Source organism: Ovis aries, chromosome 15, assembly GCF_016772045.2.
Source record: "Ovis aries strain OAR_USU_Benz2616 breed Rambouillet chromosome 15, ARS-UI_Ramb_v3.0, whole genome shotgun sequence".
NCBI lineage: Eukaryota > Metazoa > Chordata > Mammalia > Artiodactyla > Bovidae > Ovis > Ovis aries.
Window position 1 is genome coordinate 19999779 of NC_056068.1, and position 26589 is coordinate 20026367.

The window sequence follows — 26589 nt, forward strand, 5'->3', positions numbered from 1 at the left end:
CCCAGCCCATACTGCGCATGGGCTGGACCCTGCCCCCAGAGCTGGGCATGCCGCAGCGGCGGGCCCCCTCACCAGACTGCTGCTTCCATCTCAGGCCTCAAAGACAAGACAAGGCCCCAGGGCCCCGCCGCTTTGCAGGGTGGGTGGGGGATGGGGAAGAGACTCTAGCCCGAGGGCAGCAGAGAGGACCCAGCATCCGCGTGAGGAGGTGCTGGGGAGGGCAGTGGTCACATGCAGGTGAGATGTGGTCTGTAAAATTAGAGCATCTCTTCACTTTCATGCATTGGAGAAGGAAATGGCAACCCATTCCAGAGTTCCTGCCTGGAGAATCCCAGGGACAGGGGAGCCTGGTGGGCTGCCGTCTATGGGGTCGCACGGAGTCGGACAAGACTGAAGTGACTTAGCAGATAATACATATTTTCCTGGTTTCCGTCCTTCTCCCTGCCCTCCTTGCTCTAGGATTGTACCTTCTCTGCTCTCAGCCCAGCCCCAGTCCCTTCCAGAGTCCCTAGTGCATGGAATAGAGTGGTTATTAAATCTCACCCCCGCCAAAAAAGCTGACTCTAAATGATTCTAGAGCCTGCAACTACTGAGTCCACGTGCCCTAGAGCCTGTCCTCTCCAACAAGAGAAGCCACCTCAATAAGAAACCCAAGCACCACAACTGGAGAGCAGCCCCCACTTGCCACAACTAGAGAAAGCCTGTGCACAGTAAGGAAGCCTCAGCACAGCCAAAAATAAAAAGAAAAAACTTGAAAAAATTTTAAAAAGAAAAAAAAAATTACTGAGGGGTGGGTGGGGAAGCTAAATCTTCTGTCCAGAAAAAAAGGAGTCTTTTCTTCATGATAAGGCTAATATGTTGCACTTTGACTTTAAATCTACTTGGGCCTTTAACAACTTGTGCGTGTGAGTGCCTGCACGCACACTAAGTCATATCCCAGTCTGCGATCCCGTGACTATAGCCCCCCAGGCTCCTCTGTGCATGGGATTTCCCAGGCAAGAAAACAGGAGTGGGTTGCCATTTCCTTCTCCAGGGGATCTTCCTGACCCAGGGGTGGAACCCGAGTCTCTTGTGTCTTCTGCATTGACAGGTGGATATTCTTTACCGCTGCACTGCCTGGAAATCCCTTTAAATGACTTATTCCTCTATTTTCTCAGGAAATATGTTCTCATTCCATTATTTATCATCCCTGCCTATCTGTATTACCAGATACACGCACATCTCAGAGATATTTTTGGTTCATTTTCAGACCACCTCAACAAAGCAAGTTACACAAAATTTTCCATTTTCTAGTGCATACAGAGGTTATGGTTATACTATACTGTATTAAGTGTGCAACAGCATTCTGTCCATAGAAACAATGTACACACTAAAATTTAAAAATACTTTATTGTTAAAAAAAAAAAAAGGTAACCACCATCTGAGCCTTCAGAATGTCATAATCATTTTGCTAGTGGAGGGTTTGAAATATTTCAGGAAGCTCCAAGCTGATAGAGATACATGAAGTAAGCTAAAGCTGCTAGAAAAAAAATAGTGCTAACAGACTTGCTTGATGCTGGCTGCCACAAACCTTTAATTTGTTAAAAACACAGTACCTACAGTGCACAATAAAACAAAGCACAAAAAAAAAGGAGGTATGACAGTATACTTATTTGTGTGAAGCTCGCACCAATCACATCCATGTTGCTCACCAGTTATGCCCAGTGCCAAACAGAAGAGGCAAAAATTTGTAGAGTGAATAAAGGAATTAATTATTTTCCATATTTTAAAGAACACTTTAAACCCATGCTTCCCTCCTTAGTTTTTTTCTTTATCACAGCCAAATTTCTTTCAGGAACTGTTTCTTTTACTGTCCTTTATTTCTATACCTCACATCACTGCCCTGAGTCTTCCACAATCTGGCTTCAACCCCCAATGTTCTACTAAAACTGCTCTTACACTGGAGATGTCAATAGGTTAAAAACTGACATCTTCCTTCTCTGAAATGGGTTCCTTCTCACCTTAAAAAGTTATTGCAAACCACCCAGATACCCAAGTCAGAAACCTGGTACAGAAAAACATGCACATCTAGCTCTTTTCAAAAGAGAGGGATAGTATCTGGTGGGGCTGACTATTCCTATCAGCAGACTGCTAAACTCTACTGTGCGAGACCAGATTGCTTATCTGGGTTTTTCAATACAAGGATTATAATCATCCATCAAAATCATTAAATTTATATATTTGATTTAGGTTCACCAAATAACCTGATTACTAATTTTCCCCAGGCACTTAAGTGATAAAAGTTGGTTATATATTATACATGGAATCTGGCTTCCCTCATAGCTCAGTTGGTAAAAATCCACCTAAAATGCAGGAGACTCTGGTTTGATTCCTGGGTCGGGAAGATCCGCTGGAGAAGGGATAGGCTACCCACTCCAGTATTCTGGCCTGGAGAATTACAGGGACAGTCCATGGGGTCGCAAAGAGTCAGACATGACTGAGCAACTTTCACTTTAATATCTGGAATAAAATCAATGACTAAAAGTATCTCCTCTATTCTAAACTAAAAACTTAGTATTCTGACATTATGGATTTATTTTTTAAACTTAGACAACTTGAATTAATCATCCTGAGACTAACAACTTGAAGGACACCTGACTGGACCTTCAAAGTTAAAAACCAAATCTCGAGCAGCATATGCTTCTTCCTAAATAGATTGGGTTTCTCTAGGTCTCACAGACCTAGAGAACAAACTTATGGTTGCTGGGAGGAAGGGACAGTTAGGGAGTTTGGGATGGACATGTATACACTGCTGTATTTAAAATGGGATAACCAACAAGAACCTACTGTATAGCACATGGAACTCTGCTCAATGTAGCGTGGCAGCCTGGAGAGGAGGGGAGTTTGGGGCAGAATGGATACATGTATATGTATGGCTGGGTCCCTTCTTTGTTCACCTGAAACTATCACTATGTTGTTAACCAGCTATACTCTGATACAAAACAGAAAGTTAAAAAAAAACAATTTTTAAAATAAAATAATAATAATAATTTTTAAAATTAAGAAAAAATCATCTGAAATGTAATTCTACTACACTGGCAATCAATTACTCAATTCAATGCTTAAAAAATCTGAGACACTGATTTTTGGGTTGGACCAATAATTATAAACAGACTAACAAGTATCTCATACTCCTGATTCTTTCAGTGAATAATATATACTATTGTAACTATTATTGTTATAGTATTAAAGAGCAGAACAGTACATGACATTTAATGACCAATTACTAAATCTACTGTACTTAATGGTACCTATAAAGCATACAGCACCAGAATATAATTTACTAACCAAAATTAATTGTTAATGCTACAAAGGAATTTAATAATAAAAGTAAACAAAAAGTAGTTTTGATGTCTTCATATTTAGTACCTACAAAAAAGAAATTACACTTAAGAGCTTAAATATTATGAGGAAGTGATAGAGAACTTAAATTTTAGGTTAATAAAATGCAGTTTTGCCTTTAATTAGAAATTTTAAAATTCAAGAATCTTGTGCAAATAGTAATAATTTCTCTGGATTTTAAAGAAAAGTCCCTGTTTACATTCTAATATCAGGGTCATGTATACCACTACCATTAAGAACTGAAATGTTTAAAAGTAATATTTGATGTAATTTCTAGATTTTAGAAATAATACTACCAACTACCAGTTGTATCACACTTTACAATTAAAACTGTAAACCACACAGTTCATGAACTGTAATTATAAACATAAGGCTGACAGAGCAAAACTGCTACCCTAGTTGTGCAGAGTGAGACACCAAGGCTCAGAGAGTGTAGGTTATATACGTGAGGCCACATAATTAGCAAAGGGTAGAATCAGCATTTAAAACCAAGGCCTGCTAATGATGCTTTCCTGCAGCATGCTACCTTAAAATAACTGTTACATTGAAACCAGGTCTCACTAAACCAAATTCTCTTACTGAGTTTTTTTATTAATCTCTATACGCAAAACTTTTTTGCCTTTCCTTGTCCCCTCTGACTTCAACCCTGTGCTAACTGAACACTAATCAACCAACAGCCAGATAACTAAAGCTGCTGTTGTCAATAACAATATTAATGTTACTATACTAAAATTTCTATTATAGATATCATCGTTAACGTACAAACTCAGGTTATTCGGCAGCCCCCAAGTCACGGGCCACCTAGCCAGAGAATCTTAAACCACAGACTTCTGACTCTCAAGCTGTCACAAAACAATGATTAAATTCTAGCCTCTTTGTTCTTTCCCTTTAATAAGCACCTAACTCAAAGATCAGGTGGGAGTGGACCTGAGACTTGTCTCTCACTCCCTTGTTTGGTACCCTGCAATAAATGCTGTACTTTCCTTCACCACAAACAGGTGTCAGTAGATTGGCTTTCCCACGTCTGGGGAACAGACCCAAGTTCAGAACAGGTAGTAGTATGCTGCAGATGAGAACAGAGCACTAGACTAAAAGTCCAATAACCAAGTTTAAAAAGTCTTTTGGAACGTTAGAAATTTAATTTTAATTCTATGGAGGAAATATAGCCTGGAACTTATTATTTTCAAAAACATTTATTAAGCAACGGTCTACCTGCATGAGAATTTTTACTAATAAGTAGCAACAGTCATGCCTCCTCAAGCCCAAATTATCACTGCCTCCACTTACTGCTTATCTGTGAGAATGAGAAGAGACAAAATGTTTAAGTAATTACAGAGTACATAAATCTATATAGCTTCTGGGTCATAACTTTTAAAAGTATACTCTAACCCAACTGGCAACTTAAAAATCTAAAAATAAAAAAACAAAACAAAACAAAACCAAACACAACCATTTACAAACTTCTAAAATATGACTTTTCAGAGACTATAGGGTAAAAGCATGCTTCACTTACCGCTGGGGGAGGAGTCTATCATTAGCCAGGTAGCCTGGTTTATGAATCTCTTTATTATAGTCTCCGTACTTGGCCTGGACAGCATAGGAAGCCAAAAGAACTGCAGTTTCTGGTGGACAATATATCTCATCATTTAATATAGCTTCTTTAACTTGCAAGAAGAAAAGTCTCTGGGTTATTTCTTGAATTAATTCCTCAGAAACATCTTCAGGAAAGAATTTAGCTCTAAATTTGAATTGCAAAGGATTCTCTTTTTTAACATCTTGCTGTGTCACCTGTAATAGTAATTTCAAGTATAGTCAATAAAAACCTTAGGTTCACAATAACTGACCATAGTCACATAATATTCTCTTTTGGTACAAAATAGGATATAAAACATAAGATTCTAAATCTATTAAGTAAGATTTTAAACCTGTAATAAATGTGAGAAAAAGATTCCATACTTATGAATGTGACTGGTAACTCACAGATCCTAATTAATAACCTAATTGAAATTTCTCCAGAGCAACTTATCCTGAAGATGTTTAAGACCAAAGTACTAAGCAATACCTTATAGTATTTCTTACTGCTGAGTTATCAAATAGGAAAAAAATGAACATTTCTTTTTTGAGGATGATATGGTGATGGTACCTTAATAAATTAAGACATGACACCTTTAATGATTCACAGAGATAACTATAAAAAGAGGATTAAAATCAGTCTGAGTTTTTCTGGCTCAATCTGACTGATTTAACATGATCAAGATCAACTTCAAAGCAACTTAATTATTAGCTAGATGTTATCATACACACTTTACCTTCTTATTTAGTTTAAGCCATGTAGAATAGCCCTTGCTGTCCACGTACTGCAGCCCAAAAAACCAGACCTCACGCAAACCAACTGTTTTCACCACCTTAAAAGAAAAAAGTTTCAGTTCAACACTCACATTGTAACCAGAAGGCACTATACTTAAAAGGAAGAACAAAACCACATGGAAATTATAGGTTTATTCCTTTGCTATAGTAAAGATCTTTCCTAAATTTAACATACTGATTAAAGGAATATTTCTAAAAGTTCAGGTTTTATTAAATTTCATAATGTCATTTCAATCTTATCTCATCCACTCTTCTGTATGCCCTTTTCCTTTTCATCTGCCAACAAGACCCTAACAGATAAAAAGAAGAATCTGGGGAAAAGATACAGAGCTGTCCTAATCCCACTTTCCTATTTCAATTTATCACTGCCCCCAACCCAAACTATACTATCAAGTAGTGCAAACAAACAGTATCATGTTGGTAGTAAGACTCTCTGAGGACATGTAAATGCCCTGCCTCAGGCTCTCCAGCTGCTGCTTTCACCTCCATCCCTACTTGACTCAGCATCGTATATTCCACATTCTTCTACTTTCACTGAGCAAGAAACCAGTCCTTGAACATGCCGTAAATTTTACCCTTCTATACCTTTGCTCATGCTTCTTCCCCTCCCTAGAATGTTTCTTCTGTACTTTTATTTTTCTTTGCTTTTCTTCTGTACTTTTACCACCTGTTAAGCAATGTATTCCTCAAGGCCCAGGTCAACTAACATGCTTCTGTGAATGAAGCCTTCCTATCATCTAGACAAAATTAATCACTTGGTCCTTAGTAACTCCACAGGATTTTATTTATACTGCTGCTTAAACACTTATTTTATCATAATTAATTATTATTAGTAGAGTATCTATTTACCTTCTTTGGCTTTTTAAAACTAAGGACAAAGACTACTGCCTTACTCATCTTAATATTCATGGCATTTCCAAGAATGACTAGCTTGCGGTAGGTACTCAAGAATACAGAGTAACTAAAGTGGTAAACTAGGATTATTAACTCACACTCAGGATTATGCCAACAAAAGCATATTTTTAAATCTGTATTTAAAATGAGGGAGGTGAGAGTTTATTAGGACTTTAAAAGCTTTACAAAAAGATTCAACATTAGTTCTTAAGTAGTAAACATTCTTAGTTTAAAACAAATAATAAATATCTCTTTTAAAATAAAAATCCAAAAACATGCCAGGCTTTTGGTTTCAAGACAGTAAATGGAACCCTTCAGCTTACTCTCCCTCTTGAAAAAATTTCACTGAAATGACACATACAAAAATTAAAAATAAGAAAAAAAATTTAGTTGTGGAAAAAAAAATTAGCTGTGAGAGGAAAGGTTACCACATTAAAAAAAAAAAAAGACAGAATTCTCTGAATGATATGGTATATAAATATCCACAGTGACAGCAAAAGCTGATCAATGCCAAACAACCAAAACTTGAACGTGGACAAAGGAGACCCCAGATAATTTAACTTTGTCAAAAGATAGGTTGTCCGAACAGGGCCACAGGAAACATTTCAGCTCAGAGTGACAGGAACAAGAAATGTCAAAAGCAGTACCAAAGCAGCAAGTCTCAGTTTTGTCTCCAGGCTTTCTGTGAGTCACAACACTGCTAAGTAAAAAAGGGATCTGCCAGTGGGGCACAAGGGACAGCCTCTTAACTTCAGACTGTCACAACACACAAGAGAAAAATAAGAGACCACAGTTGTGAAATTCCTTAACAGGCTCCATCTTTTCCTATTTCTGAAAGTCTTCTAGGAAACTTTAAATCATGCATCTATAATTAAAAACATACTTGGGCACATAACTACAATATATGTATATTTATTTGTAAGTTATACATATGCTATCACTTAATATATCAGAAAGCCCATCCTAAAAAATTAAAAGAAAGATAAAAATACAAACAAACATTTTAGTATTTTTTTCTTGCACCGTAACAGACGGTGCTGAGTACTCCTGGGGATAGCACTATTCTAATCCCACAGACAGAAGCTGGAAGAGGCCAGTGAAGAAATTCAGCAGGCAGCAAACCAAAGGACCTCACAAACTCAACCAGAGCCCCTCCACATGGCAGATGGCTTTAAGCTGACATCCTAATCAGAAGTGAGGGTTTGCTACAGGTGGATTCATCTGAGAGAACTCCTGCCCCTAGGTCTGCTGTTCTGACCCTGAACCTATTGACCTTGACCTGATAGCTAGCTCACCCATATACTCAACTTCACCCAAGGTAACATCAGATTTGGATCTGGAATTTGGGCTCAAGTTGCCAAGATACAGAACAAGGACTACAGGAAGTAACTGCTGAGACAGGCCGTAACAGATAGCAACGCTCTTTAACTTAGATCTTTTCATTTACAATATGAAGTGTGTGTATGTGTGTGTGTTTGTGTATCAAACACTGTTCTACATAGTTTACATGAAGTCTCAATTAATTCTGACAAAAACCTTCTGAAGGAATAATGTTACCACCATCCTAATTGTATAAATGAGAAAAATGAGACAAAGAAAGTAATTTGTATGAAGTCAAACAGCAACATCTGGGACTCCACCTCTAGCAGTGTGGTTCCAGAGCCCACAGTTTTCAACTACTACACATTACTGCATCATAAAACACGTAGTTTCCTTTTCCCTGGCATCTAAACTAAAGCAATTCTGCTTAGAAAAAAAACAAATATTTTATTTCTGACTATCCACTACCAAAAGGCCCATGTGCTAATTTGTTTTTGACTAACACAAAACATTTTGCTCACTGTAAATAACATTTCAATTTGCTATAAATAATATTTCAATTTGCTATGAGTACAGTAAATGCTCACTCCATCCACATTTTTATTCAAGTAAGACAGCTTATGTACTTACAAACATGAGACCTAGAAGAATCAACAGAAGTATTAGTTCACAAAAGTAAAATATCTACAATGTAAATTGAATGCAATTGCTTAGGATGTTGCCATAAAAAATTGCTCACTCACAACAAAAAAAAAATCCTTTCATCTCCAAAAAGATTTTATCTGGACGTTCAAGTTCACTAATTATGTAATTAGTAAATTAAGTTTATTACCTGGTCAAGGGAAGAAACAACTTCCCAGGAGTTCTGAATTTTTATTTCATCATTATTTGGGATCAGTAATTAGTATGTTATTTATTGCTGTAATACCAGGAATTCTCCCATTTTCTAAGGTCAATAGTTAGCATGACCACAGACTACTGCTCTTCTGATCATGTTCATGTAAAAGTTCGTGTAAAAGCTACCTCCTCCTTTCTGCAATCAATTGACTTCTTGAACACTTGACCCCTAGTCACCAATCTCTTTCCTCCTTTTCTCAATAAAACTTGACTACTTAAATCATTATAGACAGCATTACCTGGGGAGCCTCAATAAAAGTGCTAATAGTTTAGAGTAGGTCCCAGACAATCAAACAGAATCTCTAGAGGTGGTTTCCAGGCACTGCTTTTTTTTTCTCTTTAAAGCTCCCCAGGGTGGCTCAAGTGCGCACTCAAGAGTGATAAAAAAAGACAAAATCAATAGTTCAAGTTCTTTAACATAACATCCATGTTCTAACTCCAGGCTAGCTTATTATGAGCCTACGACATCAAACTGCTATCAGGGCCCTATTTATAGCTTATGCCTTTGCTCCTGCCATCTCCTTGAAACCCAAGTTCCCCTGCCGAGTTTATGATTAATCTCTCAATCCAACGTTATGCCCTTTCTTGTCCCCTCTGACCTTAATCCTGTGCTAACTGAACACTAATCAACCAGAGTCAGATTGCCAAAACTGCTGCCATTGTTGATGATACCAATAATGTAGTAAAACTGCTCTTGTATCATCATTTATCATCATTAACACACAGGTTACTTCTCCAGGGCAAGATAAGCTAAGAGACCCTCGGGTAACAAAACCAGAGACATCCTAACTAACCAAACCAAAACTACAATTAAGAAATGTCACAGAAATATCACATGATGATTAACTCCAGTTTCTTTGTTCTTTCCCGTCTATAAAAAACCTCTAACTCAAAGACCAAGTTGGAGTGGATCTGAGACTTGTCTCCCACTCCCTTGCCTGGTGCCTTGCAATAAACCCTTATTCCACTGCAAACTCTTGCTGTTAAGAGTCTGACTTTCTGTGCATTGGGCACACAAGCCCATTGCTCGTTTACATCCTCTGCCTAGGATCTCCACCTATTCCACTCATGGACTATGGAGAATATCACTGAATTCCTTTTAGTCCTCATTACAATGATTTTCATATCAGATGTTTAATAAATACCTGCTAATAATTATTTTTTAAAAGTCCCATCTCTCAAATCTAGGAATGAGAAAGACTATCCCTACAGTTGTTCAAGACATCTGAATAAGTACTGTGAAAAATTCCAAATGCTACATTGTAGCATTTTAAGTAAAGGTACAGAAAAACACAGAAAGAAGTATGCAACAGCATGCACATTATGGTGTCAAAATTGCATACTTCATGTAGTGAATGATACCTGGTCAAAAAGCTGTTTGCCAGTTGTGTTGGGCTGAATGGCAAATTCCAGCTCAGCATCCATCGTTGTTACTCTTACATTGATCTGCAATAAAAACAAAAGGTATAATCAACAGAAAAAAGAAAATAAGTATAATGTCTGGTATGAGAAAATATTTTAGCAATTAAAAAACAACTCAATGTACCCAGTATTTTCTTTATTAAAATGATGGTTTGATTTACTTATATTTTTGATTTATTGAATACTTAATATACAGTAGGTGCTTTTCACATTCTTATTTAGCCTCTGCAACAATACCAGGAGATATGTGCATTTCCACAGAAGTATTCATTTATATAGAAAACTCTTTGTCACTTGCCCAAGAACACACAGATATTAAAAAGCCAGGCAGGTATTTCACTGAGGTACAACTCCAAATTCTTTGACTGTCGTTCACTATTCCACATTTCTTTCGACACAAAAATCAAATTGTTTTATTTATACTGTAAATGTATTCTTTACTTTATAAAAAGCATTCATCTATTGCCTTTTACTTGCTAGACTTTTTCAAATTCTAATTTTTATGTGTAAATACCTTCCTAGGTAGATCTCACCAAAAATGTAACATGCCTTAACCAAAGTAATTTTTATTCCAGAATAGCATCTTCACCTAGAATCCACCATGACATGGTAAAAACCTTTTAACTCGCACTATTAGAACTCTAAATCAGACTTATTTCCCCTCATCTTTAATTCATTCTAAAAACCACATGTACCTTTATCTGAAATACTTTCTCCGATCAAAAATATCTTATAGAGCTCCTTTATATAATCTTTTAGGAAATATTAATACACATAAAATGTATGCAACATATACAGACAACGAACCATAATAAAATAAACAATGGTAATATAATAATAAATATGTATTTGGTCTTTATCCTGGTTCCCAGCAGAGCTCCTAAAATCCTTTAAATTCCCTGAGTGATAGATGTGAGAGGATTTTCTGTCACAACAAGCTCCTTTCAATCATACCAGAGTTTATGCTAATGGGTGACTCTAGATGGGCCCTAAGAGCTTCAGAATGGGGGCCAGTACCTAGAGAAACCAATCATGCCATTAGCGGAGGGAACCTTTCAGCCACCCATCCCAACTACCCAGGAGGGTGAAAGGGGAGGAAAGAGAGCCGATCTCCAAGGTCCAATGATTTAATCAACCATGCCTATGAAATGGAACTCCATAAAACCCTAAACAAAGGGGTTCAGAATGCACCCACTTGCTGACAGGGTGGTGCATCACAAACTCCACAAAGACAGAAAGAAGCTCCTTTACTCAGGACCCTTCTGGACCTCATCCTCTACATCCATATTCTTTATAGTTCCCTTTACATTAACCAGTCAGCAACAGCAAGAAAGTGTTTCCTCGAGTTCTGTGGGCTGTTATAGCATATTACAGAACCTGAAGAAGGGACTGTGGGAATCTCCAAATCTTAGCCACGTTAGCCAGGAGAGAGAGTCACATGCATTACCTGTGATTAGCTTCAGCAGTCTAGTGGTCTGGGCCCTTAATCTCTGGGGTTTGCGTTAACTCTGAGTAGCTGTGTCAGAATAAATTAAACTGTAGGACATACACCTGGTATCCAATAGAACTCGGGAACTGACTGGTATGGAAAACCCACCCATCCGGTATCAGAACATTTTGAATTACCAAAGTGCTTTCCTTTACCCATAAATCTACCATTCAACTTAAAAACTAGAAGAAACAAAGCAGTGTCATCAGCGTATTTCTTGTTCGTGAATTTCTGGGACCTCGATCCCCACAGGTAAGCACTAACCTAAATTTTCTGTTTGTGATCCTTAGTTTTTTAAAATACAATAGTTCTATCACAAATGCAGGCATCTATGGTAAAATATTACTTAGTTTTTTATTTTTAGCTGTTTTGTTGTTGTTCAGTTGCTAAGTCATGTCTGACTCTTGCGACCCCATGGACTGTATGTAGTCTGCCTGGCTCCGATTTTCCAGGTAAGAATACTGGAGCAGGTTGTCAGTTCCTTCTCCAGGGGATCTTTCTAAAATTGTATAATACTTGCTAATAAAGTCTTCCTTGATGTGGACAATGATTACAATATGTATTTACTTTATCAAATGCATCAGCAGCACAAATATTCTTTTGCATATGCATATTCTATTTTTTTGTATATTCTAATTCGATAAAAGGTTTAAATAAAAATTTTGCCGAACTATAATTTGCCTTTTCACAGTTATATTTCTAAGATTCATTGATGTTTTTGTTAGTAGTTTCAATTCATTCATCTTTATGTGACTACAGTAATTCATTTATCATTTTCCTATCAATTGGCATTAAATTGTTTCCAATTTTTTGGTTATTAAGAACAAAACTGCTGTGAACATTCTTGTACATGTCTCCTAGTACAAGTGTCTGAGTTCCTCTAGAAGTATAACTCAGAAGAATCCCTGGGTGACCAAGTACACACCTTCAACTTCACAATGTAATGGTGAATTTTCTTCTAACATGACAGCATCAATTTATACTCCCACCAACAGTGAATAAGAATTGCTGCTGCTTTGTATTTTCACTAGTAGTTATCAGATTTGCTAACGTTTAACAATTTAGTAGGTATAAACTGATATCTTAGTATGTTATTAATACACAGATTCTTGATTCCTAATGAAGTTGGGAACATTTTCTTATGTGTATATGCAGAATTATAAGACATCCCTCATAACTTCCCCCAAACCCTACAACTTACTCCCATGATTACATTAACATTACATGATAAAAGGGATCTTGAAGATGTACTTAAGAGCTTCCCTGATGGCTCAAATGGTGAAGCATCTGCCTGCAATACAGGAGACCCGGGTTCAATCCCTGGGTTGGGAAGATCTCCTGGAGAAGGAAACGGCAACCCACTCCAGTATTCCTGCCTGGAGAACCCCAGGTTTGGAGGAGCTTGGTAGGCTACAGCCCATGGTGTCGCAAAGAGTCAGACACGACTGAGCGACTTCACTTCACTTCAATCAGTTGATCTTAAGATAGTAAAATTATTGCGGGTAGATCTGAATTAATCTCACCAACTCTGCAACCCAAAGGACTGTAGCCCACCAAGCTTCTCTGAACAGTCAATTACCTTTAACTAAAAAGACAATAATAATGCCTTAGGTTAAAATTTCTCCAATTTCACAATCTCAGGATCTCTTTATGCTCTTCCCAAAAAGCTTTTACGTTGAGTTCTCTATCTATATTCACATTAGAAATTAAAACAGAAAATTTTAAGATATTATATGTAACAAGAATAAACCTATCACACGTTAACATAAAAAACATCAAGTAGGCTCTTCAGAAAAGTCTACTTAAAAGTTTGTTTAAAAAAGGCCCAGAAGGCTAACGTCAGAGGTGTTTCATTTGATTCTAAGAGTAATTCTGTTGTCGTTCAGTTGCTAAGTTGTGTCAGACTCTGTGAAACACCATGGATTGCAGCACGCCAGGATTCCCTGTCCTTCGCTATCTCCTGGAGTTTGCTCATCACAATTAAGTTGGTAATGCCATCCATCCATCTCATCCCTTTGTCGCCCCCTTCTCCTGCCCTGAATCTCTCCCAGGATCAGGGTCTTTTCCAATGAGTCAGCTCCTTGCATCAGGTGGCTGAAGTATTGGAGCTTTAGCGTCAGGTCTTCCAGTGAATACTCAGGGTTGATTTCCTTTAAGATTGACTGGTTTGACCTCCTTGCTGTCAAAGGGACTCTCAAGAGAGTCTTCTCCAACACCACAATTCAAAAGCATCAATTCTTCAGTACTCGGCCATCTTTATGGTGCAACCCTCACATCTGTACATAACTACTGGAAAAAGCACAGCTTTTGACTAGACAGACCCTTGCCAGTAAAGTGATATCCTTGATTTTTAACATACTATCTAGATTTGTCATAGCTGCCCATTCCAGTATTCTGGCCTGGAGAATTCCATGGACTAAGTCCATGGGGTCGCAAACACTCGGACACGACTGAGCGACTTTCACTTACACTCCTTCCAAGGAGCAAGCATCTTTTAATTTCATGGCTGCAGTCACCATTTGCAGTGATTTTGGAGCCCAAGAAAATAAAATGTGTCAATATTTCCAATTTCCCCCATCTATTTGGCATGAAGAGATGGGACCGGTTGCCATGATCTTAGTTTTTTGAATGTTGAGTTTTAAGCCAACTTTTTCACTCTCCTCTTTCACTTTCATCAAGAGGCTCATTAGTTCTTTTTCGCTTTCTGCCATAAGGGTGTTGTCATCCAGGCCAGTGTTTTTCATGATGTACTCTGCATATAAGTTAAATAAGCAGGGTGACAGTATACAGCCTTGACGTACTCCTTTCCCTATTTGGAACCAGTCTGTTGTTCCATGTGTCCAGTTCTAACTGTTGCTTCTTGAGTTGCATACAGATTTCTCAAAAAGCAGGTCAGGTGGTCTGGTATTCCCATCTCTTTCAGAATTTTCCACAGTTTGTTGTGGTCCACCCAGTCAAAGACTTTGGCATAGTCAATAAAGCAGCTGCTGCTGCTAAGTCACATCAGTCATGTCCAACTCTGTGCGACCCCAAAGACGGCAGCCCACCAGGCTCCTCTGTACCTGGGATTCTCCAGGCAAGAATACTGGAGTGGGTTGCCACTTCCTTCTCCAGTGCGCGACGGTGAAAAGTGAAAGTGAAGTCACTCAGTCATGTCCAACTCTTCACAACCCCATGAACTATAGCCTACCAGGCTTCTCTGTCCATGGGATTTCCCAGGCAAGAGTATCAGAATGGGGTGCCATTGCCTTCTCCACAATAAAGCAGTGGTAGATGTTTTTCTGGAACTCTCTTGCTTTTTCCATGATCCAGCAGATGTTGGCAATTTGATCTCTGGTTCCTCTGCCTTTTCTAAATCCAGCTTGAACATCTGGAAGTTCACGGTTCACGTATTGCTGAAGCTTGGCTTGGAGAATTTTGATCATTATTTTGCAGACGTGAGAGATGAGTGCAATTGTGCAGTAGTTTGAGCATTCTTGGGCACTGACTTTCTTTGGGGTTGGAATGAAAACTAATCTTTTCTAGTCCTGTAGCCACTGCTGAGTTTTCCAAATTTGCTGGCATATTGGGTGCACTTTCACAGCATCATCTTCCAGGATTTGAAACAGCTCAACTGGAATTCCATCACCTCCACTAGCTTTATTTGTAGTGATGCTTTCTAAGGCCCACTTGATTTCACATTCCAGGATGTTTGGCTCTAGGTGAGTGATCACACCATCATGATTATCTGGGTCATGAAGATCTTTTTTGTATAGTTCTTCTGTATATTCTTGCCACCTCTTCTTAATATCTTCTGCTTCTGTTAGGTCCATACCACTTCTGTCCTTTATTAGGCCATTTTTGCATGACATGTTCCCTTGGTATCTCTAATTTTCTTGAAGAGCTCTCTAGTCTTTCCCATTCTATTGTTTTCCTATATTTCTTTGCATTGATCACTGAGGAAGGCTTTCTTATCTCTTCTTGCTATTCTTTGGAACTGTGCATTCAAATGGGTATATCGTTCTATTTCTCCTTTGCCTTTTGCTTCTCTTCTATTCATAGATGTTTGTTAAGGCCTCCTCAGACAACCATTTTGCCTTTTTGCATTTCTTTTCCTTGTGGATGGTCTTGATCCATGCCTTCTGTACTTACTCAAACAGTTTTCCAAAGTAGCTGTAAATTTCACATTCCTACCAAAAATAGAGTTCCAGTTGATGCATATGCTTACAGACATGGTCTTTTCAATCTAATTTTAGCCCCTCTAGTAAGTATAAAATGGTATCTCACTGTAGTTTTATTTTTCCCTGAGGATCTTTTCAAGTGTTTATTGGCTATTAATATATCTTCTTTCGTGAAGTTTATTTTGTGTAGTATCTGCTCAAAGTTTTGGCCCACTTTTTAAAAACTGGGTTGTCTTATTAGAGTTCTAAAATAACAATATACTACAATTATTTTGTACCATTCTGCCTTGCCTTTTCACTTTCTTACTGCTGTTTTTCAAACAGCAGAAGTTTTTAATTTTGATGAATTTTTTTTAAACTGCTACAAACTTTTTGTGTATTATCAAAGAATCTTTGCCTACCTCACGACTGTAGAAATATTCTATTTTCTTCTATAAGTTTTATAGTTTGGGGCTTTTAATTTATGCTTATGATCCGTTTAGAGTTAGACGTGTGTAAATTGTGATATAAAGGTCAACATTCATATTCTTCTGTATGGATAACTCTTGCTACAACATCATTTCTTGAAAAGAATTTAATTTCCCTACCAAATTGTGTGACATCTTGTTAAAAATATTTAATAAGAATGTATGTATAGGTACACTTTTGTTCCACTGATCCTATTAACTAATTTCTCAATACCACACTGTCTTATTTTTGTCTCTTGAAAATAAATGTTGAAATCCAGGAGTGTTAACTGTTCCACCCTTGTTTTTCTTCCAAATTGCTTTAAATATTCCACGTAAGTTTTGGTAGTTCCATAAACATTTTATAATTAGCTAGCCAATTTTATCCAAAGGGATGCAACTGCTGGGATTCAACTGATTGGAATTACATTCAACCTACCAATACATTTGGGGAGAAGTGTTTTAATAGTATGCTCTAGACATATCTATGATCAATGTGTATTTTTCTATATCCTTTGGTCTTTTTAATTCCTTAAAGGTTTTCAGTATAGAGATTTTAAACACTTTCTAAAAACTTATTCCTAAATATTTTATGTTTTTGACACTGTTACAAATGGAATTTTTACTTCATTTTTTGAATTTTGCTGCTTGTATATAAAACTGATTTTTAAAAAACAAAACCTTATGCCCAACAATCTTGCTGAATTCTGTTATTACTTCTAATAGCTGTTTTGTAAATTCCAGGTTATTTACATAATCATGTCATCTGTAAATAGAGAAAAACATAATCCTTGCTTTCTACTGATTATGCCTTTTATCTTTTTATTCTTCTCTCCCTCCAACAATGCACTTTTTACCTGCTCAATCTTGAAAAGTAATTCAAAAGTGACATTCATGCCAGAAAGTTCAAAAAACCAAAAAACAATGATTTCCTTCAAAAAATAACTGGCCAAAAAGTTCATTAAAAAACATTTTGTTAGATGAAGAAAGGAACACTGATCCTAGGATAAAAAGATAAACCTCAGTCACAAATTATATAATAATAAAACAATAAAATTATTGTATGTATGCCCTTAAATCAAAAACCGAAGACCATATATGGGCTTCCCTGACTCAGGCAGTAAAGAATGTACCTGTGATGCAAGAGACCTGGGTTTGATCCCTGGGTCTAGAAGACACTCTGGAGAAGGAAATAGCTACCCTCTCTAGTATTCTTGCCTGGAGAATCCCATGGACAGAGGAGCCTAGCAGGTTACAGTCCATGGAGTCGTAAAGAGTCAGACACGACTGAGTAACACTTTTACTTTCACAACTATATATAACATCAGCACTGTTATCACTAGTATCAAAGCTAGAATTATGAGAAAATTAATTCTGCACGAATTCTTCTGACCTCTCATTATATTCTCCTGTTTAACAATAAGTAACTTTTTACTGAGCACTGAATGTGTATGTACCAGGATCTTCTAATCCTCACCGGACTCTCACGTAACTAATTACATCTTCATTTTACATGTGAAGAAATTAAGACCAGGAGGGACTGAATCTAACAAAGGTCAGTCAGATTAAGTGGCAGGGTGAGGATAAGAACTAAGTCTGACCCCACAACCCATGGTAATCTTAACACATACATGATACTTAAACCTCTATCACTGGCCCATGTAACAGGTTACTTTAGCCACATCAATTTAAAACAAACAACAGTAATATCAGTGCCTTTTCTCCCACCAAAACTCTACCATAATACTTTGCCTTGTTCCAAAAGGAACTTAATGCCATTAAGTAAATATAAGCAGTGTCAAAGTAATAAAATACACCTACTGGTTTCGGCATTTTTCTTCTCTTTTTGTCACCCTCTTCTAAAATTCTTCACTTTTATGAATTCTCTTGTATGTCTGTTAAAGAAAAGAAAGCATAATTGATCTATTTTATATAATAAGGTTTTTAACAATATAATTAGTACAGATTAAATAAAATTTTAAACTCACATTTTAAAATGTTAAGTTCTCATTTTATTCTGATTTTCAATGTCTTCTATTATTTCTCATGCTTTAAAAATACTTACATTGGTGATTTAAAATAGCACACATCTCAAATAACATACTATATAAAAATATAAAAGCACCTTGATTATCAACTAAAAGTTTATTTAATTACAGATAACACACAGTAAAAAGGAAAGATTACTAAGAGCCCAAATTCTCTTTCCAAGTCAAGTCCTCCCCTGTGCCCAGACTGGTAGAGAGAGGGACAGCAGAGAACTGATTCAGAGTCTAAAGAAATCAACTCCAGAAAACTGTCAAAGACAAAAAAGGAAATACTGATTAATGTAAATCACACAAAGATAAATTTTTAAAGAAAATTACTTTTCCTCCTTGAAAGTTTAAAAGTCCAAGTAGAGACAAATATGTTAAAAGTAACTTTTTCACCTAAGGTGGATATAAACAGCCTTAGTCTCCACACTAGCAACCAGCACGCTACTCACCAGCAAGATAATGGCCTTCACTAAAATACAGAAGTGTCCTTAAGACCAACATTAAATTATACCTTCACCCACTAAGGCAACAGAACTAAATCTTAATCCATGGAAAACATGCTATTTTAGGGTAAGTTTTTTTAAAAACATCTAACAAAATTGGGTTTTCCCTATATAAAACCACCAAAAGATCTAACATTCTTAACCATTTAACTGTCCAGAAAAAAACTGATTATCATTCCAATTTGAAAACCTATTTTAAGTAGTATATAATTACCTGAAAATCACTATATACAAGTAATATCTGTCAAGAACTTTTATTCATTACACTATGAACTACTGATAAACATACAATTAATTTTGAATTTAAAAAATATATTAACTCCCTTTTAAGATACTACTTTAATAAAAATGAAAATTCTTCAAATTAAAATAAAAACAAAGGATCAAAATAAGGTCATTTCTCTAAATTTTAGCTGATCACATGCTAATAAACCTCCCTACAGAGGGAACTTCATCATGAGAAATTCGTCACCTAATACAATCGGGTATGAAATTCAGTGAGAAGCATGAACTATCTCATCTCCCTCTTGCTGCAGGAAATGATAGATCCGGAGTATCTACGATCACCTACTTTCATGAACTTTACTGTACTTCAGTCCTGGCTTCCACTTCTAAATCCTCCCTTTAATCCCTACTATCAGATCATCTCAGGTCTTGAAACAGCCACACAACCAACCTTTTACACCATCTCCTGCACTGCAGGCAGATTCTTTACCATCTGAGCCACTAGGGACATCCATTTATAAGCTAGTAACTCCCAAATCTGTATCTCTAGTCTTGCTTAGCTAACTTGGCTTGCTCAGCATCTAAATGACACCTCAAATACAGCATGTCTATAACACAGCTTAAACCTCTACAGCCCATAGTCAAATCTGTTTTTCTGCAAGCCTTAGTGACATGTTTCTATATTCATAGCATCTTCCCTATGTTTCTTAAGTATCTCTACTACATCTACATGATGATCCCCTTTCCATTCCTAATACTGTCCATTTTGTCTTTCTTTTTGATCAATTAATCTTGCCAGGAGTTTGCTTCATTTATGTCTAAAACCAGCTTTCAGTTTTATCAATCTGCTTATTTCTCTGCTTTATTAATTTCTGTCCTACTTCTCTTCACTTTTCTTCTCAGTAGTTGGCTTTGACTCTGTGGCTAATTTTCTAATCCCTGAAACTGAAAGACTACCTAAGTAATTTCCAATCTTTTTGCTAATATATGCATTAAGGTCACAAACTAAATACATTCCACCATAAGGATATTCCAAATTTAAAGTGATCTCCCTATTTTGCCACTGAGACTACTTTAAAATCATTACCTGATTATGTAAAATAATCTAAATTCCTCAAACACAAAACACAAACATTTTAATCAAATTTTTGAAGTCATGGTGTTTTCCAGATTACATAAAGTACTTTTTGATTCTATCACTAAAATTTTCATCTTAAGCCACAACTACTCACTTATATGAAACCTTAGTAGGACTTTATATTTTCCTATTTGTATTGTTGGAATATATTTTAATATCCACACAGCATAACTAGGTGTGTTATTTTTAAGTGACTTTTTAAAAACCAGTTCTCCCCTAAACTTCTCAGCCTCCTTTTCACACTTATCAGATGGGCTCTATGAGCTTTCCAAACTGAAATGTACTAAAGGCATTTCAGGTCAGTTTCTTAAACAGTACATCCATGCTTAAGACAAAACATCTTGCAATGAGACAGTTTCTATGAAAACAAATCTAAGTCTCCTTTCGGGGGAAATAACTAGGGGGAAAAATATCTTATATTTAAAACTCTTCTATTTTTCTATACCACTCTCATTATTATTTAACTCTAGATGCTTCAGTGTCCAATTATAATTTCTACTCACTACTAAGTTTTAAATTTTCAAACAGAATGGTTAGAGTCCTGGGGGCAGAGACTACGTTTATTTCTACGTTTATTATATTCTACAGTCAAAGAATTCATTTCCATTGTATCTAGTGCTTGGTCAGTTTAGTTTCCTTTTTGACTGTTCCGGATATAAATGAAAACAATGTATGCTTGCATTCGATAAGTTAGATCAGGCCGGATCAAGTATTTAATGTTGTGTTTCCAGTCTACTTTCAGTTTAGTTTGTATGCTAAGTCACTCTAGTCATGTGACTGTTTGCGACCCTAAGGACTGTAGCCCTCCAACTGTCCATGGGATTCTCCAGGCAAGAGTACTGGAGTGGGTTGCTATTTCCTTCTCCAGGCGATCTTCCCGACCCAGAAATCAAACCTGTGTCTCTTAAGTCTCCTGCATTGGCAGGTGGGTTCTTTACCACTAGCACCACTCAGGAAGTCCCTTCAGTTTAGCTGATCAAATTGAGAAAAAAATGTATTACCTTTTCTCAACTGATTGTGGATGTTAATTTCTTCTTCTGAATTGCCAGTTTTTTAATTTCATTTTTTATATGGTTTATGTATGGATGTGAGAGCTGGACTGTGAAGAAGGCTGAGCGCCAAAGAATTGATGCTTTTGAACTGTGGTGTTGGAGAAGACTCTTTAGAGTCCCTTGGACTGCAAGGAGGTCCAACCAGTCCATTCTGGAGATCAGCCCTTGGATTTCTTTGGAAGGAATGATGCTAAAGCTGAAACTCCAGTACTTTGGCCACCTCATGTGAAGACCTGACTCACTGGAAAAGACTCTGATGCTGGGAGGGATTGGGGGCAGGAGAAGGGGATGACAGAGGATGAGATGGCTGGATGGCATCACTGATTCGATGGACATGAGTCTGAGTGAACTCCGGGAGTTGGTGATGGACAGGGAGGTCTGGCGTGCTGCGATTCATGGGGTCACAAAGAGTCGGACACAACTGAGCGACTGAACTGAACTGAACAGGCTATGTTATTGGGCTTCCCTGGTGGCTCAGAACGTCATGAAACTGTCTGCAATGCAGGAGACCTGGGTTTGATCCCTGGGTTGTGAAGATCCCCTGGAGAAGGGCATGGCAACCCACTCCAGTATTCTTGCCTAGAGAATCCCATGGACAGAGAGACTGGCAGGCTACAATCCATGGGGTTGCAAAGAGTCAGACAAGACTGTGTGACCTAGCAAGCAATTAACGCTATGTTATTAGGTAAGTAAAGGTTTAGAATTATTGTATCTTTGTAATAAATTCTTCCTTTTTTCATTAATAATTCAATAGCATATAAAATTCTAAATCAACTGTTATTCTCTCAGTATTTGGAAAATACTAGTTTTCTCGTGGCATCTGTTACTGATGAAAAGTCTGCCATCAATTTAATCTATTCCAGGTATGCTTTTTCTCTCTGCTTTCCTGTAAGATTGTGTGTGTGAGCACATTCTTCAGATTTGCTTCTATTTCTCTTGCTGAGGATTTGGTAAGCTTTCTTATTCTGAAGACTCATGCTTGTCTCAAATTCTGGAAAATTATTAGCCACTGTCTCTCCCAGTCAGCAATTCTTTAATTAGATACATAATGACTGTCTTGTTTTCTAACCCATGGCTACAAATTCATACTTTTCATCTCTTTACCTTTCTGTGTAACACTCCTCCAGTCACTAATTCTCTGCAGGTGTTCTTAATGTTTTACCTGTCCACTACATTAAACGTTTAAGTAATTATATAAACTTCTAAAAATTCACTTTTAGTCTCTTAAAAAATTTTTAATGCTATACTATTTTATAATTTGCACTGAATCCTTTTATCCCTACAAAGTTTATTTTATATCCCTATAAAACTTTGTTTCCAATTCATTATGATTTGTTTCTTTATGGAGTTTATAATTTTGGTCAGAAAGCTCACGTCCCTAACCCACTCCCCAGTGTGGGATTTCTGTAAGCCCTGAGCTGTCTATGTAACCTTACAGAAGTATTTCAGGTTTGCTCCTACCAGAGTACAGAACCAGAAATTTTAATTGCCCTAGATCAATGTTCTCTTCAAGAAAATAAAGGACAGAAACAGCAAGGACCTAACAGAAGCAGAAAAGATTAAGAAGAGGTGGCAAGAATACACAGAAGAACTATACAAAAAAAGATCTTAATGACCCAGACAACCACAATGGCGTGGTCACTTACCTACAGCCAGATATCCTGGAGCATGAAGTGGGCCTTAGGAAGCATCATGAACAACAAAGCTAGTGGAGGTGATGCAATTCCAGGTGAGCTATTTCAAACCCTAGAAGATGATGCTGTGAAAGTGCTGCACTCAACATGCCAGCCAATTTGGAAAACTCAGCAGTGACGACAGGACTGGAAAACGTCAGTTTTCACTCCAATCTCAAAGAATTTCAAACTACCATACAACTGTGCTCATTTCACATGCTAGCAAGGTCATGCTCAAAATCCATCAAGATAGGCTTCAACAGTCTATGAACCAAGAACTTCCAGATGTATAAGATGGATTTAGAAAAGGCAGAGGAACCAGAGAAAAGGCAGAGAAACCTGAGATCAAACTGCCAATATCTGTTGAATCATAGAAAAAGCAAGGGAATTCCAGAAAAACATCTACTTCTGCTTCATTGACTACACTAAAGCCTCTGACTGTGCGGATCACAAAATTCTTAAAGAGATGGGAATACCAGACCACCTTACCTGCCTCCTGAGAAACTTGTATTCAGACACGTAGCAACAGTTAGAACCAAAAATGGAATAATAGGCTGGTTCAAAATTGGGAAAGGAGTAAGTCAAGGCTGTATATTGTCACACTGCTTATTCAACTTCTATGCAGAGTACATCATGCAACAAACTGGGCTGGATGACTCAGAGGCTGGAATCAAGACTGCTGGAAAATTTATCAGCAACTTCATATATGCAGATACCACTCTAATGGCAGGTAGTGAAGAGGAACTAAAGGGATTCCTGATGAGGGTAAAAGAGGAGAGTGAAAAGCCGGCTTAAAATTCAACATTCAAAAAACTAAGACCATGGGCATCTGGTCCCATTACTTCATGGCAAACAGGATGGGAAAACATGGAAATAGTGAGAGATTTTATTTTCCTGGGCTCCAAAATCACTGTGGATGGTGACTGCAGCCATGAAATTAAAAGACGTTTGCTTCCTGGGAGAAAAGCTTTCACTGACAAACCCAGTGAAAGTCAGTCGTGTCTGGTTCTTTGCAACCCCATGGACTATACAGTCCATGGAATCACCCAGGCCAGAATACTGGAGCAGGTAGCCATTCCCTTCTCCAGGGGATCTTCCCAACCCAGGGATGAAACCCAGATCTCCCACATTGCAGGCAGATTCTTTACAAGCTGAGCCACAAGGGAAGCTCCATGAAAAACCTAGACAGCATAATAAAAAGCAGAGACATCACTTTGCTGACAAAAATCCATATAGTCAAAGCTCTGGTTTTTCCAGTAGTCATGTAGGGATGTGAGAGCTGGACCATAAAAAAGGCTGAGTGCCAAAGAATTAATGCTTTCGAATTATGGTGCTAGAAAAGACTCCTGAGAATCTCTTGGACTGCAAAGAGATCAAACCAGTCAATCCTAAAGGAAATCAATCCTGAATATACATTGGAAGGAACTGATGCTGAAGCACTCCTAAACTCTGGCCACCTGATACAAAGAGCCCACTCACTAGTAAAGACCCTGATGCTGGGAAAGATTGAGGGCAGGAGGACCAGGCGGCAGCAGAGGATGAGATGGTCTGATGCCATCACCGATTCAAAGCATATGAGTTTGAGCAAACGCTGGGAGACAGTACAATTCATTGGGTTGCAAAGAGCCAGAAAGTACTTAGAAACTGAACAACAACCAATCAATTTTTACCCTCTTGATTTAGCACTCTATTACCATATCAGACCCCATGGCCACACCCTAGAGAAGTCAGCAGATACTCAAGAGAGCTTGCTTCTGATCATTGTTATTTGCTAAACCATATGGCTACTGAGCCCTTCCTGTGCCAGGTCTCACTGGTAAACAAGAACAAAGGGAAAAAGTGAGCATTACTTGCATGCCAGACTATAAACTAAGTTGAAGCACTCAAATTACAGTAAGAGTATTCATCAAACATAGGATCAGCTAGGCAGGTAAATAAATATCACATACGTAAGATTTTGCAGAACTTCTTAAAGTTATGTTTTAATCAATTACTGGAATTAAATAAAGGTAAATAAGAAAGGTAATTTTTTTATTTAATAAAAAGGTTGAAGGTAAATAATTAAGTTTCCTTTTCCCTAAAGAAACAATTTATCCAAGTTTGTCATATTAGAGTTACTTCAAGCTACACTCTTTAGAAAAGGACTTTTTAAGCAAAATAACCCTACTGAAGTTTTAGGTTTAGTATGAACACTCTGGTGACATAAAACAAATATATCACAGGCCAACATACACAAAACCAGGTTTACACACACGCTAAGTAAGCTTTTAAAATCTCCAACAAGCCTAACTGATCTATATGAACTGTGGAAAGTAAATGGCCTAACAAAAAGCCTCTGCAAATAAGGATATAGTTGACTTCTAAAAGAAGTTTCTAAAATACATATTTTCAGACCAGTGTTCTCTCTTGAAAATCAAGTAGCATCATAAACTGACTCCATATTTCTGGAAAATAAGTTGTCAATATATAACAAAAGCAACAAAGCTTCTTTGAACAGGAAATCTACTTTGGCGTATACTCCAAATAAATAAATATATAAAACAAAGCAAACTGTACTAAGATATTCTCACCAGTACAACGATATTATAACAGCCAATGATTAAAATCAAAATCACAATTAAAGTAATGTTGAAATTACATGGTAAGATGGACAAACTGTGTCAACATTTACATAAGGATAAGTAAAAATGCAGAATACATAGTCACTTATTATAACTAAGTAAAAAAGCAGGTATCCTTACAAGGGATTTTGGATATACAGAACTGAGCATTTAATACTAACTAGAGTCTTATTTTTCATCACACTACTAATTTTAAAAATCAAATAAGAATTTTAAAAATATATTTCACTACATACCAATTTATTTCTATCATGCTATACATAAGAATTCTACCTTAAATTTTTTAGGATGAACCTGTGTATACTGCTGCTCTGTACCCCATAGATGGCAGCCCACCAGGCTGTGTATAAATGTAGTTAAATCCTAAGATTTTAGCCAATTTAGGGATCATTAAAAAATATTTATCATAATATTATTCAACCTCAATAGTACATTTCTAGTCCTCCTATGATTATATTAGCACATTTTTTCCCTTGAAAATGGCACCTGTTAGTAGCAGAATGAACAATTTAATAAAATGTCACATGAAAAGCCAAGGTACCTAGATACATGTCCTCGGTTTATACCTCTAACTGGTTCATCTTGAAAACTGTGTTTCATTGCCTTCCTTGCTTTCTTCTCTAGAAAAATGACAGCATATAATCACTTAACCACTGTATATCAACGATATATAGTAAAAACAAACTCTTCTCCCCTTACCCTCATAACAAATAATTATTGAAAAAAAATCTACTCCTTCCTCCCCACTCTTTCTAAATTTCTTAGGGGTCTCACCCAACCTCTTTTCTATACTGGCTCCCACAGAAGCAATGAGGCAGTCATGGCAAAAGGGATTAACAGACGCCGCAAACATACACATCTCTCATTTCCAGAAAATGCATAAACACGTACTCAAACATGGTGCCATAGTTCAGAGACAAAACATTCATATAAAACTTTCTCTTCTTCGTCCTTTAACTCTGAGG

At 37.1% G+C, this 26589-nt stretch overlaps 1 protein-coding gene across 2 annotated transcripts in view; it reads right to left on the reverse strand.

Annotated features, from left to right (window-relative positions):
• The window catches only part of RDX (radixin), a 98561-nt gene that overhangs the window by 63305 nt on the left and 8667 nt on the right, over positions 1 to 26589 (reverse strand). For both annotated transcript variants that reach the window (XM_015100904.3, XM_015100903.3), the window contains exons 2-5: positions 18198 to 18271; positions 10222 to 10305; positions 5691 to 5786; positions 4895 to 5169 (exon numbers count right to left, since the gene is read on the reverse strand). In XM_015100904.3, the coding sequence (XP_014956390.1) occupies positions 4895 to 5169; positions 5691 to 5786; positions 10222 to 10305; positions 18198 to 18209 (467 nt within the window). In that variant the 5' untranslated portion in view covers positions 18210 to 18271. The remainder of the gene's footprint in view (positions 1 to 4894; positions 5170 to 5690; positions 5787 to 10221; positions 10306 to 18197; positions 18272 to 26589) is intronic.